Below are 15,758 nucleotides of genomic sequence, written 5' to 3' on the forward strand. Positions count from 1 at the left end.
GGAGAGGATTGAAATGTTTGGAGAGAGAGATAATGGAAGATGAAGGTTTTTTTAAAAGAGATAATACTATTTATTTTTTATTTTTTTTTTACATGGTAAGATACGAGGGGTTTTCCTCCTATCACAGAAGGGGTGGGGTGAGAATCGAACGCATGTCACTCCTAGGGGAGATGGAGGGACAAATCGTCCCTTACTCCATGATCCTCTTTTGAAAAGAGATAATAGAGGATGAAATGCAGCAGGTGAGTGGATGGGGGTATGGGTATATTAACCTATACTTGGGTGTACACATATATTATTAAAGTAGGGGGCTTGTCCAAACCGGGTTCATGTTTTTAACTAAAAACGCATTTTTAGCCTCGCCCAAACTCGTCCTATTTTTGGGCCAGATCGACCTAGATACAATAAGTCTATTGTAGACCCTGAGGTGGACCACTGGCCCATATGTGCTTATTTCTCGCTATTTCTTTCTTGCTAAAAACGACCCATATATTTTCACTTTCTTTCTTTCTTAATTTCTTTCCCAACAGCTATATTTTTGTGTAAAAAAAAAAAAGAAAAAAACGACAAACAATTAAATTTTTTCATTTCCTCTTTCAATTTATCATCAACACGTTCTTTCTCCTCTGCCAAATCGACAAACCAAATTTCTCATGAACACATTCTCTCTCCTCAGCAAATCGACGATCCGACATGGAAGAATGGTAAATTGTAGTTTTAAACAACATAAAATTTCAGTAGATTTCTTTGAATTTGCGATTAATCGCATTAGTTAAATTTTTGTAATTTGTGTATAATTTTAGAATATTTTTCACATTTTTTAGAGACTCGACCAATTAAACTATAAGTAGTGATGAAGATGAATTGTTGAAGCTTTTCCGATTGATTTCAAGGCGTGGTACGCACATTGCAATTGTTCAGATATTTTTACTAAATGTTCAAAATTTGCGATGTTCGGATTTTTTATTAAATGTTCAAAATTTGCAATTGTTCAGATTTTTTTTTTACTAAATGTTCTAAAGTAAAATTGTGGTACATTGCGGTTGTTTACGTATAAATGTTCAAAATTTGCGATGTTCAATTTGGATTTTTTTTTTACTAAATGTTCAAAATTTGCAATCGTTCAAATTTTTTTTTTCTAGATTTTTTTTTACTAAACTAATCGATTAAATTAATGAGAACAATAAAAAATATCAATTAATCGATCATAATGAATTACGAAATTAAATCGATCGAATTTGCTTCAACAAATTCAATTGATATTAAAACAATGATTTTATCCGCAAGTTCATCTCAAAATAAAAAAAATAGATTTATATTGATCACAATGAATTCATAATAATTAACCTGGATTGATCTCTTCATAAAAATGACAATTTCAATCATGTTAAATGCAGAAAATCAATGGAAAAAAAAAAATCAAAGAACAGAGGAGACAGAAAATAAGAATTATATTTGAAAAAAAAAATGAATATAGATTGAGAAAGAAATAGAAAGAGATCAGATTAAAAAAGGAAAGAGATAACCTGTGAAAAAAAAAAAGATGGTGGGAAGAGGAGAATTAAATTAAGCTTTTAGTAAGGATCTAACTATTCTAGATGGACCAGGGTCCATAGAAGATTTTGTCGCATATATAATGGGTCAGGCCGATGTTGATCACCTCTACTTAATATGAGTAACCTGGACACCCTCATAAGCACACCTTAGAAATTCTTTAACAATTGGGTATAACGACTAAAATCCTCTATTGGCTCTAGTGACTGAAAGCCTTCTTAGCCAAAACCTAGTTTGCCTTTAAAAATTCCAAGTTTATCTTATTGATAAACAAAATATATTTTTCAAATGGAAAAATTGTAAATAAACGCAATTTTATTAGGTTAAAGATCATACCTAGAACGTCTACTTGAGATAGCGGTTAAGTCCAAAAACATTTGATTACACATATTTTCTTCAACGTGTTTTAGGAACTCGTTACTTATTTCTTAATAAATTAAGATCAGATCAGATCAGACCAGACGGGAAAGATTCAGATCAGACCATATTAGAACTACTAATTTACTTATTGCTAAATATCGTTAATTGCGTATTACAAAAAATTATGAAAATTACATATTTGAAAAGTAAACAATGAGACGGATCTAACAAGATCCATTTTGAATCAGATCAGACTAGATGAGATAATAAAAATTCAAATCAGATTAAATCATATCATATTAAAATTAGAGCAGATCAAGAAAACAAATCCTAACGAGTTACGGAGTATGTTTTTTAATATGAGAATGGAATGCCTGGTTTACCCTCTATTAAATCTCTTTTATCCCAAACTATAAACTAAATCAATTTATTATTTTTAAACTTATTATTGAAAATCAAGCAACGCTTTATAAATTACTTCTACTCTGTTTCTGTTTCTCTCTCTTCTCACGCTTCATAGTAATGGCTACTCCACCAATTGGAGAAATTACATTAGCAAAGCTAAAGCAAGGATCTCTTCTTTGGTTTTATGGTTTCAAAGAGGCTTGTTGCGTTCATAGAGTTGCCATCTTTTGTTACAGGTTACATCCTTAATTTTTTTTATTTAATTATTAATTACCTGCTCAATTTTATTTAGTAAAGATTTATTTAATTTGATTTATTTTACTTTGCAGGTCTAAAAGCCTTTTGATTCGAACAAGTCAATGTTTTCTCTTCAATGGATTTATTTTTTTGGGCAGGTAGTAAAAATCATAATCTTTATTTAATTATAGTTTAATTTGATTTTTCTTTTCTTTTTTTTTTTTTTTGAAGGCAGTTTAATTTGATTATTGTTTCACTTTTGTTTAAATTTATTTTAATCACAATGTTTAGGTAATTAAAAGTTTAAATTTTTGGCAAATTTGGAAATTGCTTGGCAATGTATTAGTTGTGTACCTAATTAATTGGTTTAATTTTGTCAAAATTGAAATAATTTAGCAATATATTGATTGGCATATTGATTGTGTACCTAAGTACAAGTATTTATTCATCCACCCAAGATATAATGCAGAAACTTGCTTTCTATCTATTTTCAGTCCACTTTTAGGATTGAAATTAGCATTTTTTTTTAACTATGGTTTTATTTTGATCTTTTGTTTGTATTTTTAATTCCTGGCTGCAAATAATATAGTCAGGTTTGTAGAAACTAATTCACAGCAATTTCTATGTTAAGCACATATGTTGTATGCTGTAGATTTCATAAACTTAAAATTTTCTTTCCACATCATTTTTTTTTATGTGATTTTATCTCGCAAGTGAATCAAGCTACACGAGGAAGATGGACGCAATAATTGTTCTTTTGAATATATTAGTTTTTGTTATTTAGGGTTGTGTCAAGTCAGGGTTAAAGTCAATGAATAGGAGAGACTTGTTCCATAGCATACATTTTGTAAAAAAGTCCTCTTGTTTGGGATCCCTTGATTGGTTCTTATTGGGAGAGAACAATATGTGGGTAATGATGTTGGTGGGTGCTGTTGGTTGGCTCGCCTGATTTAACCCCTTTTCATGTCATGTTGATCTGTTTGGGCTAGAATAATTCTACGTCAACTGTGAAAGAAATTGAATTGATGAAAGTTTCTTCCTGTGGTTGTAAAATGATAAAAGATGGTTTTTGGAATGGTTTCATGATCCAAATTTTAAGGAGGATTATTGTGGTTGTGAGGCCTGTATAATATTTGGCTTTGCGATATGTAAGTATGTACCAATACTTGTAAATCTACATATTAATGCATGTATATGGTTATGTATCTACCAGTGGTGGAAAATTAAATTTTTTGATGAGAATACTGACCTACTCCATCCGTTCCCATTTGTTTTTTACATTTCTATTTAAAGTGTTCCTTTTTATTCTTTACATTTAGTATCTTTTCCCTTTTTAGTCATTAATTTTGGACAAAATTACCCTTGTTTTACAATTTCAAATTTTCAATACTCAAAAGTCCTTACTTTTGCTTGTGCTATTGTACTTTATGTACTATTTTAATAGTTTTTCAATATTTATTATTACTTTCTCTCTCCTCTACTTTCTTCACCCCACATGCACAACATTGTCTGTCTCAATAAAATTGTACTTTCAATCATTGAAATATTCCAATATACCCTACTTTACACAATATTTTAATAACCGCGCATAATTCTCAACGTAAAGAACACAAGGGAACGGAGGGAGTATGATTTTTATCTAACATGCTTGTTTTAACAGCCTTTTTATCAGCAACTGTTGACTGCAGTCCTTTTGAATTGTCTTTCTCTTATTTGACTGCTTATAGATAATGCTGTTATCATTGCCTTCATAGTTGCTAGTCATATTACACTCATGGTGCATCATTATTGATATATCTTCCATATATGTTGTTGCAGTGTATATATATTGAAAGCATTTCTTGTTCCTATGTTGGAATGGATATTGCCATCTCAATGCCCTCATATCATGTATGAAGAAGTATGGAGATATGGAGTGATTTTGACTATTTATTCGACAATGCGAAAACTTCTGATTCAACTCATCTATGTGAGTTTTGTTTTCAATTAATTTGTGGTGTCATCCTGTACATTTCTTTTAGTTTCATGGCTAAATAATTGCCTGAGTAATCAGTTACTGTAGACTTATTGACATCTTATTGTTCAGTCTGTGAATCTTGTCATTTCTCTTCAACTGACATCATGGTAAAAATTTGGCTGTTCCTGAATTTATAGATGACTCATATTAAGTCTCTGTAACATAGGATCATGAATTGATGTTTTCTCCTTGAGATGCTTGGTTTTTTGTTTTTCTTTCCTTTACCCTTTTATTTATGAGATGTAGCATATGATATATCCATGAAAAGTTTGCCAGTGTAGAAAAAGAGAGTCAAGTTTCCTTCGAATCTAATTGCAAAGTATTCGTTAACATTTAACAATACACTCTCAAAGACCAGATTGGAGAATAAATATTAAAGTTTAAAAATTATATTAAAAAATAATGCTTGATTGATATCTGAAATGCTCTACATTAGATCATATTGACTTCTGTTGCGTGTGATTTATATGTCATCATCCTTTGCAAATTCTATTGGCTATTTGGAATCTAAAGGGTTATTGGCCATAAATATCCCTGCCCTCATGAAGTCTTTCTTTGCTGTCTCCTCATTTACTATGAATTCACCACAGTTGCCTTGGTCTTAGGTAATTTTGTCTTTCTTCCCTGTGACGTTCCTCCTTGGAGTTGTTTTCTATATGTTTTAACTTGATAGCATGTGGAAAATTACTGATTGGCGCATTGCTTATATTTTTTGTGGTTCCTTCTTGAGTGGACTTTTTTCTTGAGAAAGAATATTTTTTGCAGACTTGTGTCAAACAATTTTGAGTTTGAAAATTTTGTTTGCCTGTTTAATGCAGCTGGTGTGGTTCTATCCATTGTACGTGTCCAGCATTATACTGAGCAATATCTGGTAACTTTTAAATGTATTTGTGTTTATCTTCTGGATTCTTTCGCTCAAGTATATTGTAGTATCATAGACGAATGATACTAGTCTATTTTCTAAAAGTTGCATAAGTAAAAAAAACTAGAGGCTTCTTGCATTTATGTATTAAATTCATCTTTCCCACAACACATTGCTTTTCAATGAAAATTAAGGCAATTACAGTTGTCGTGTTTCTCCACTAAGATGAATATGCAACAACCCTTTTTTTGGTTTTTTAATCCTCATCCTGGCACTATATTTTTTGTTTATCCCCCTATATTTTCGTAAACTCTTGAGTTGAGTGTAGTAAATGCAGAAGGTTGTTAAAAAAAGCTCTCTCGTCTTTAATTTCACAAGTCATAAGGTTTTATTCATTATTCTAAGGTTGTTCAACCTTCTGTATATATAGGTACAATGATATAGCTAAGCATGGGTTTATTGCTATGGGGAAGCATAAGCCTTCAACAGCACCGGTGGCAGGTGAAAAAGAGGCATCAATTGCACAAATTCCTGGTTCAGATAAATCTGCTGGTCTTGGAGGGTAAATCTCAAATGTGATTGCTACTATCTTTTGAATATACACTTAATCTGTATTTATAAAACATAACCTCTCTAAGTGACTTCCTACTTATGCAAGACATAATGCTGAGTAACTTCGGTGTTATATCCATTAGGGATAGCTGTCATCAGACTTAATTGCTACTATTTGCCCAATTTTTAGCATGATTGATTTGTACATTCATCTATTATCAATTTGTTGGTTGGAACCGTATTTTTAATGCCAGGATCATTTTACATTAAATGCCGTATGATTGAATATTTTCTCACCATCTACTTCTAGGATCATGATTGGAATAGGAGAGCAAGTCTACTCAGTTCTTCTCCTGAGCTTCTTCTTCCTAGAGGTGAGACTACTTCTAATGTTTTTTGTATGTATTTTTTGTCACAGGCATGTAAGCTAGTCATCATTATCAGTGAACGTTGGCCTCTGCACATACTATGGTGAAGAAACCAGCTGCTTTTCTCTACCCTCTAAGGCTCTAACCCTTTTCCTCTCAAAAAAAGTTTTTTGTTTTTTTTGTTTGTTTGTTTGTTTTTTTTTTTTTTTTTTTTTTTTTTTTAAAAGAAGCTGGTTTGATCCTACATTGCCTGTTCATGGTGATATATGTAGGTTTTTGCCACTGGTTTCATACCATATGCTGGGAAAGCACTCAATTTCTTGCTGCTCTCCTGGATGTATGCTTATTACTGTTTCGAGTACGTCCTCTTGTTTTTTACACTATGTACACTATTGTATCTGCATCTGTTTGATTTTGAATATCTATGATGCTGCTCTATCAGGTACAAATGGAATCTTTCAGGAGTTACACTCGATCGAAGGCTGGACTTCTTTGAGTCCAATTGGGCATTTTTTGCTGGTTTTGGTATGCATGAACAAACGATTATTAAGTGATTGATATATCCTGTGATTGTTGATTCATATTCCTGTAACTTTTGAGTCAATTTAAGTCAAATCTTAATATTCACCATTATGTTGGGTTCTTGTTAGTATATTCGAGTTAGTTTCTGGATAGTAAGTGATATAAGTTCTTCTTTTGTTGTGCTATGAAGAACTTTATATTTTCCTTTTGCTTGAAAATATATTTTCATGATAATTCCCGATTGACAAATATGCTTTGTAATTTAAGTACAAGGGAAATCAAATGTATTAATTTAAATTTTAAATATTTCTTTCATTGTCATTTCGGCCATATGCATAGAAGGCACATCTTAATGTACAAATGTACTTTAAAGTTGATTTGGTTTTGATACAAGTAAACCATTGTAAATGTAGTTAATTAGGAAATAAGACAAAGTAACTCTATTCTAGACACATTGATAGTTCAATAGCTTAATGGGTCTTATACATACAAGTATGTGGACCAATGGTGTATCCAGGATTTTGATATAGGATATGCACAATTATATACTCCGTACTTTGACAAGTAACAATGATTAAAACCTGGTTTGATAAGCTTATTTATTCGTCCACATCCTCTTGTAGTCCCTTTTATAGGCTGGTGCTATTATGTTATCTTTATAACTTTTGACAATTTATAGTGAGAGAAAATTTAAGATTATGTTATAATATGAAACATTTTGGAAAAAAAAAAGTATTCAGAATATTGTCCAGTTGACAATGTAAGAACACTAGACCCACATTAATATGATAGAGCTCTATTGTATATTAGGGTCAACCAAAATGCTACCTTTATAATCTTGCATCAAGTTGCCTCAAATAGTTTTTATTGAAGCATTAAGTAGTGCACACCCTTGGTTTGTTGTGGATCTGTCTTTGATGTGGACCAATGAGCTCAAGATCCATTTCAGTTTCAGGGTTTTTTTTGTTTTACATATATATATATATATATATATATATATTATTTTTCTACTTTTTCATTTTCAAATGATATGGTTATGTTTTTTGAACTGAACTAAAAAGCTGAGTCCTTTTAAAAGCTTTCCAAAATAATGTATTATATGGACTTGCTAAATTATTAAATATCGTTGAGTGGATTGAGGAGGTAAATATATAGATTAAGAATCTATCTATCATCTTTAAATTTCAAGAAAATACATGGTCTGAGTCAATGTGATGAGAACAAGATTCTTAGTTTGTCTTTTTCTTAAGATTTGGGGCATGATTTCAGGAAGTCCATGTGTGCTGGCAATTTTCTTCTTCCCTCCTCTGGAGAGCTATGCTGTCATGGCCACTCTTTTTCCTCTGGTACGTTAGCTCTGCATTTTTTTATATCTATATATGGACTTCTCCTCTTGATTTTAGAAAATCCTTATGGGCATTATGGAAATTTTGCTCCGTAGGTTGTTTGACTAAATGGCTGCCTAGTTATTGGTCAGTGAATCCATTTTGATTTCCCTCTTTGTGACATAGATGGATTCAATGCAAAGATCTCTGGATTCTTTAAGTTCTAGGGTTCAATTATTGAATGAAGATTGCATGAGAGGGACTGTAATGGTTAACTTGTGTTGTGGCAACTTTCTTCTAATTGTGAAATTATAATGAAATGCATTCTGCTGGTAAAAATGTTTACCTCTGGAGAATTCAAAAACCTGCTTTGGATAAGCTGGTACCTAAGAAACTAAGTAATAGTATATGTTTTTAATTAATTTATTATAGCATAATCCCCAAAGTGACATATATGATCAGTTTTCCATCCTATGACATGTATCTGTTTTACCTAGCAAGCATTGCATTATTTCTCATCTCTTGAACGAGTCAGGATGTATTTGGTTGGTAAATATTAGATGAGATTTGGAAAGAGAAGAAAATCATTCATACCGTGTTAAATGGCGTTCATGCATTTGCGCAAGGGTTTAACATTCGCAGTCACTTAAGTTGTTGGAATTCTAAAATTGATGAAAAAGTAGTTATATTGTTGTTCTTTCTCTCTTTGATTGGAATTTTGGATTAGGAAAACAAGGTATATCCTTCAGACCTTCTGGGGCTTGGTTGTTACCATTTATATCATAGTAATTAATGTTTTCTCCAACTATATCTGATGCTCTCAATCTCTTCTTGAAGTTTGTTTTGACAGCAACAGGTTCAGATGCTGATAATCTAGTATCTTCACCGAGGAAGCAGTGGCTTGGCATAGGATTAGGAAGGGTTCCTATATTTTGTGGCGCTGATACTGTCTCGTAAGTATTCCATTTCTTTTCTCAATTAGAAGCTTTGATTCTTTTAACAATCTATAAGGCATAAATATGTATTTGGTACTGAGAATCTAATTAGTGCCTAGCCACAAGAGAGTATGAATACCTTGTTTACAATGGGCTTGTTCTTGATATTGGGCAACTTTAGTGGGTTGACATCTCAACAATGAGAAGATTTTTATGAATTATCTTAGTTGTCAGTTTGTCACCATAGCAGCTCTATGCCAACTTTTACTTTGATAGTTGTAAGTATTTTTTCTACATTGTAATCGGAAAAATATGGTGACAAGCTGAGCACAGCTTTGGTCAATCCAAACTTGAGATTAAGCCAAGCTTGAAATTGTGGAGCTCAGACTTTCAGGCTCAGCTTGACTTCTTTACCAAGCTTGAATGTGCCGAGTTATGAGCTTTAACCAAGAAACTGCCTTTCATGCTACAATGTCTCATCATTACATTGCAGAAAGCCACATTAGTTTGAGAGAAATGAGTAGATAGGGAAACCATCTTGTCCCACAAACAAAGCCGGAGAAGATGCCTTACCATGACCTATCATTTCTTTTCCATCCAATTAGTACATATAATAACAGATTTACAACACCCATTTTGCCTCTGAAACTTTGAACTAAACATACATGACACATGATGAAACAAAGCCTTGTTTGGCCTCTTAACATACACATGTTCACAACTCTCAAGTATCTACTATCTCTAGATTAGCTGCTTATACAGATGCTTTCACTTGTCTGGGGACTGTAGCCTTCTAAATAATGGCATAAAAGGGGGGAAGTTGTAGAATAGTAACAAGTAAGAAACCTGAAGAGTTCACCAGACAACATATTTAAACAAGCAATTAACTACTTACCATAGATGCATACCCAAAGGATACTCAACAAGTTAGCCCAGTGTACTCCCCTAAGATGACAATTCCCGAGATTTAACCCCCTACCCCCCTTCTACTTTAATCCTCTCACTTTCAAATATGGAAGAAATTCAAGAAAATACAAGGCCATAGCTATTATGAGCATCATATGCTTCATTGCTTCCTTAGAGCTAATTGTTTCATTCATTTAGCTTTCTCAAGATATCTCCCCGAGAGTATCCCTTATCGAAGCTCATGTTATGAGGAAATTCTTGTTTTGGATCTAGATATGAATAAACTAATCTTTGGCAGTGTTTGATTTGAATAGGGTTAAGGGAATTAAATCAAGAAAAGGATTAAGAGGGAAGGAAATTAAATCCTTTAATATAGAGTTGTTTGGGGTATTTGGTCATTCACCTCCTTTTTTTTCCTTCACCATTGCACCACCACCTTCTCCCCTATTCTTATGGTGGTGCCGCCACTCTTTGCTGCTTCTACCTCCTTGCCCTCACCCTTTAGTGCTTCACACCCGCCATGGCGCCAACCCTGCCCCTTGCCGCCACCCCTTTTCTCTCCTCTTTCTCTTTTTTCTTCATCACCATCATTGAAGCTTGAGGTTTTAATAGTCAAAATGTGACCATAAAAACATAAAAGCTCTAGATCTAGAATTTTTGTGGTTGAATTTGACCATTTAATGCCTTTATTGATGAAGAAAAGGTAATAATTTCCTATTTTATTGTTTTTTTTTTTTTCAAATATTTAGTGTTGTGTGGTTATAATGTAGTTGATTTTTCCTAGTGAGTGGGTGTGGGGTAGGTTTTGAAAGGGCAGGGGAGGCTGAATCTGGTTTTTGGGTGGTCAGGAAGGGTGGTTACAAGGTGTGAGAAGGTGGGTTTAAGTGTTTGGGGTGTGGTTTTATTGTGGTTTGATTTTTTATGGGTGATGATGGTAGGGTGGTAGTGGTGGTGGTGGGGCAGAGCCAATTGTGGTGGTGGTGGCGATCGAACAGTTGTGGTAGTTTGTGCTGGTAGGGAAGTGGTTGGTCGTGGTAAAAGGATTGTATGGTATTTGGGTGGGTTAAGAAAGGGAATGGAAAGGGTACGATAAATGTTTAGGATTATTGTGGCTTCATCAATAGTTGAGAGTATTTCGAGAAGGTCGAACAGTTGTGGTAGTTTGTGCTGGTAGGGAAGTGGTTAGTGGTGGTAAAAGGATTGTATGGTATTTGGGTGGGTTAAGAAAGGGAATGGAAAGGCTACGATAAATGTTTAGGATTATTGTGACTTAATCAATAGTTGAGAATATTTAGAGAAGGTCGATGATTGGTAGGGTTATTATTATTTTTTCCATCTTATCATGGTGGTGGGGCAGAGCCAATTGTGGTGGTGGTGGCGGTTGAACAGTTGTGGTAGTTCGTGCTGGTAGGGAAGTGGTTGGTGGTGGTAAAAGGATTGTATGGTTTTTGGGTGGGTTAAGAAATGGAATGGAAAGGCTAAGATAAATGTTTAGGCTTATTGATTATTGTTACTTAATCAATAATTGAGAGTATTTTGAGAAGGTCGATGATTGGTAGGGTTATTATTATGAGGGGAATTACACCCCTAACTTAATCTTTATAGCCTTTACTAGTGATCTGTGATTGAGTCTTGACAATAACATTTTATATTTCTTTGAGCTCATTAATGCTACTCCTGCTAACTACTTTAAAAAGTAGGAATTAGCTTAGCAGTATTAACTTTTGTAATATATGTGCAAATTGGTAAGTTGGCTATCGGAGAAGACATTTCGAGGAATATTTTGTCCTTATTCATTATTAAATTATTTAGTTTCATTTTCTTAATTAAATATTACTTTTGTTTCAAAATACATATTAGTTAATAATTTCCTTACTACCGAAATTAATAATGTCATACTACTTTGTTACGTGGCTAGTTAAATCCCCTTCCCCTTTTTTTCTTTTTGTCTTGTTCCAAACATACCTGAACTAAAGCCCCCCATTATCTATTGTAGAGTTTGTTTAGTATCTTATCTCGGGTTACATTTGTAGCGCTTAATGGATTTGCTTAAGCATCACAAAAAAAAATTTATTAAAAAGAATGTGTTAGTAACAAAATTATTAACCTTTTTTTTAAAAAGCATGTGTTAGTAACAAAATTATTAACCTCAGTAAATTTGCTGTATTTAGTTAAGTTCTGTACAAAAAAATTTCTACTATCACACCAAAGTAAATAGAGCATTTAATTGCCTTGTTATATTGATATAATTTGTTTCAAAAATTGTTTTAAAAACAAAAAATTTACTCACATTCACTAACCAATATAAATAGTATCGTCCTACTCAGGTTGAACAACTGTAGAACTAAAAGAGGATACCAAAAATTTTAAAAAGAAAAACAAAGGGGTGGGGCATTATTAATTTAGGGAGTAAGGAAAATAATAACCTAATCTGTATTTTGCAAAAAAAAAAAAAAAAGAAATATAGAAATGAATATAGATGGAATATTCCTCGAGATACCTTCTCTGATGGCCGGCGTACCATTTTGCACTGATATCAAATAGCCGAGGTCATATTATTTTGCACACAACACTTATAGTTGGGATTATTTTGAGCAGATTTTTCTAAAAAGGAACCTCTATCAATTAACTCTTAACTCCTTTTTACTACACTTTGAACCCACATATAACTCATACTTCTCTAATCTAGTAACAAGTTCTCCAACTCATTCCTTATACCTATGTGCTGCTCCAGATTCTCCTTTAATAGACCCTTACTTCGTGGCCTATCTATAATGGCAATCTCCTAAATTTTTAATCATATTTTAAGCCTTATGTCACCAAATCTATTCATGTTTCGCACCTCCATAGATTACATATTATATGCCTTGGCATTTGCTGACAAAAGGAAGTGTGCCCCTATAAATGGATGAAGGATGGCCAAGGCATAGAGACTAAAGGAAAAATGCGATGTAAAAAGATAGTAGCCACTTGGACAATGGGAGATGATCTTTAGACAGCAGAGGTGCACAAATCTAAGCTTAGCTCTAAGCAGAAGGTACCTGGACCCTGAAATGTGCACGTGGTAAAAGATTACATCGATCTATTGGAAACCTTCTTCGTAAAATTATGTTTTACTATGTCTTAGTAAACAACGAAACATTCTGAATATGCAGAATAAAGAACATATACGAAAAAATAAAAATTTTACTCTAGAAAAAAAAAAAAATAAACAGAAATTCTGAAAGTTCAACTTAGCCAATGTTGGTGCTCAGTTTGGTTTGAGTTTGCCACCTATTTTTAGTGTTGTATTTGGTTGTAGTCATTTCAGTTTAAGGCTGCAACTGTCTTAAGTTACTTCGACTTTAGGCCACTTCAGGTCTAGCTAATATCAGGGTAGTTTCAGCTAAGTGTACTTTTCTTAAAAATTCAATTCATGTTTATGTTTTTATTCTTGGGGAAAATTTGGGTCATGTTTTAGCTTCATCCTTGATATGCTTTACTTGCTCCACATGATGTTACGCTGTCTTATCATTTCGCCTCAAGTACCCGTGTTGGGTAATTAACTGAAACATGGGTATCATTTCGCCTCAGCATCATCCTCCTGCTCTTTCCTCCCTCCTTACTTCACCCATTGCTACTCACTATTCACTACTACCTTTTCTCACTTTTCATTTCTTTCTTCTACCCAATGCATTCTATGATTCTCCCCATCTCTAGACTTTCCCAAATTTTAACGCGGTTTGAAATATTAATTTGATGTCTAGGCAAATTGTCAGACTTCTTACTGTGTATCAGTTGCACTGTTTGATCTTGAAGAGTAAAAAAGCTGAAATAGTTAGCTACTTGTTGAAATGGAGTGCTTGCATGAATTAAAGTCATGGTTTAAATCCATTTAATCTTTTTCAAACTACTGAAGAATCTGTTATCACTTATTTGGAGTGTTTCATCTTTGCCTCTCGCAACTTATGTGCTCTGTATTTGTAGGATGAAGGTCTTGTCTTTCCTCCCTTTGAGATCGCGAGAGCTGAACCAAGGAAAGAAGGCACTTTAAGAAATTCTTAATAATTAATGAAAATCTCAAGTGAGTCTATTACAAAAGTTCATGTCATTCTGGAGGATTCAAGTGCTCCTGCTCATTCTTTTTGAGTTTTTGTCTTCCTCTTACTTTTCATAGTTTGAGGATATTTTATGCATTTTTTCTCTCTTCTAACATTTTTTTTTCCCCTAATGTCAATTTGTAATGTTCCTTTGTAATCAGGGGAAGATCATCAATTTCTTTTTTTTCTCTCTCTTATCTAAATTGTACATATAACAACTTGTATACAATGTATAGAGCTTTAAGAACTACTAGTAAGCAACTTGGGTGATACCAGCTTTTGTACAATGTATATACTATATGATATGATTTCTTAATGTATAATATTTATACCTGTTGATAGGGTTGGTGTTTGTTTTTAAGAAATCGTTTGAAATATTAAACATATTCGTGTGTAAAAACATATATTATGTTGAAAATTGGAAACATAGTCAATACAAGTTTATCTTCGTGATAATAGGGACAAAAGTGTAATTTTTGCGGTAAAAATAGGTAAAACTACTTGAGGTATTTTTTGAGATAGTGGTTTTACTCCGTGATAAACGAATATTTCGTTTATCACGGAAGTTAACTAGGGCAACCTCTAGTCATTAAAGGGTTAATTAAAAGGGGTACGTATATTAAAAAAAGTATAAAGACTATAATAGACCCGGTCTATAATAACTTATTGTAGACCCAACCTTCTAGTATACCATACGAATGTGATTATATCATACGAAATGTGATTATATTACTACAAAAGTGACTTATATCATCTTGAAATTGTTATATAAATGTATCACTCAAAAAGTGAATTTATCATTGTAAAAAGTATCAAATAGTAAGTTACATCATTCAAAAAAGATGATTTTTAAATTTTATCATCCTAAAGATAATTATATTAATCTCATTAAATGGTTTAATATGAGATTATATAATTCAAAATATGACTCACAAAAAGATAATTATATCGTCTAAAAAAGTGATTATATCATCCAGAATGTGATTATATTATTTGAAAGTGTCAAATTTTGGGTTAAATAAAATTTGAAACTATTTTGGGAAGGGTTACCCAATAGTTAGGATTATTCTAGATTAAACTATAGCTGGGACTAAAATGGGGAGGTCAATGGTTGGGATTAATATTGTTAATAGATTTCTTATTTTGTGCACCATATCTTAGCTTGTTATGCTTAAAGATAAACATAAAAGTTAAAATAAAATTTGTCAAATAAAACCTTTTAGATGCACCATTTTGCAAAGAAGAAAGAAAAAAAAGAAAAAGAAAAAAAACCTTTTAGAAGCTTTTTCGTAACAAAAAACCCAGACACATCTAATTTTTGTTGAAGACAACCTGGTACCTTTAATTCACCTGATTAACCACTAATTACTTTTAATTACTCTTTGATTTTCACTTAATTATTTAATAATATTATGGAAAAATTGACCGCAACAACACCAACTATGATAAAGGTGCATGTAACAGCACAAACTTTTAAGGGTGCGGCACACAGCACAAACTATGTAATTGGGTGCACATATAAGCATAAATGACACTAATGAACTAAGGTTCCATGGATTAAGTGGAATTTTTATTATTTTACAGTATAATTGTTTAAACATTATTTAAACTTGTATGATTTTTCATCACGCGTGAC

General features: G+C 32.6%; 1 protein-coding gene across 2 annotated transcripts; it reads left to right on the forward strand.

The window, feature by feature from the left end:
- The first annotated feature begins 2,385 nt into the window (after window positions 1-2,385).
- Window positions 2,386-14,410, forward strand: LOC145602105 (protein EI24 homolog). 2 transcript variants are annotated; one of them, XM_081658254.1, is made up of 11 exons: window positions 2,386-2,555; window positions 2,649-2,714; window positions 4,375-4,525; window positions 5,392-5,444; window positions 5,866-5,997; window positions 6,298-6,361; window positions 6,628-6,692; window positions 6,798-6,880; window positions 8,147-8,223; window positions 9,040-9,155; window positions 14,010-14,410. In XM_081658254.1, exons 1-11 carry the CDS (start codon window positions 2,437-2,439, stop codon window positions 14,074-14,076), a joined length of 993 nt encoding a protein of 330 aa, XP_081514380.1. In that variant the 5' UTR covers window positions 2,386-2,436; the 3' UTR covers window positions 14,077-14,410. The 2 variants fall into 2 exon arrangements, with proteins under 2 accessions (XP_081514380.1, XP_081514379.1); XM_081658253.1 differs by having other exon boundaries at window positions 2,390-2,555; window positions 6,628-6,713; window positions 14,010-14,409.
- Window positions 14,411-15,758: the final 1,348 nt, after the last annotated feature.

Source organism: Chenopodium album, chromosome 21 (genome assembly GCF_948465745.1).
Source record: "Chenopodium album chromosome 21, dcCheAlbu1.1, whole genome shotgun sequence".
In the NCBI taxonomy this organism is placed as follows: Eukaryota; Viridiplantae; Streptophyta; class Magnoliopsida; order Caryophyllales; family Amaranthaceae; genus Chenopodium; species Chenopodium album.

Bases quoted from the DNA above. Each gene is read 5' to 3' on its own strand.
- LOC145602105 (XM_081658253.1), top strand. From the start codon at position 2,437: ATGGCTACTCCACCAATTGGAGAAATTACATTAGCAAAGCTAAAGCAA. The intron at 4,526-5,391 runs GTGAGTTTTGTT...TGTTTAATGCAG, and splicing joins TTCTGATTCAACTCATCTAT to CTGGTGTGGTTCTATCCATT. The intron at 6,362-6,627 runs GTGAGACTACTT...TGATATATGTAG, and splicing joins TGAGCTTCTTCTTCCTAGAG to GTTTTTGCCACTGGTTTCAT.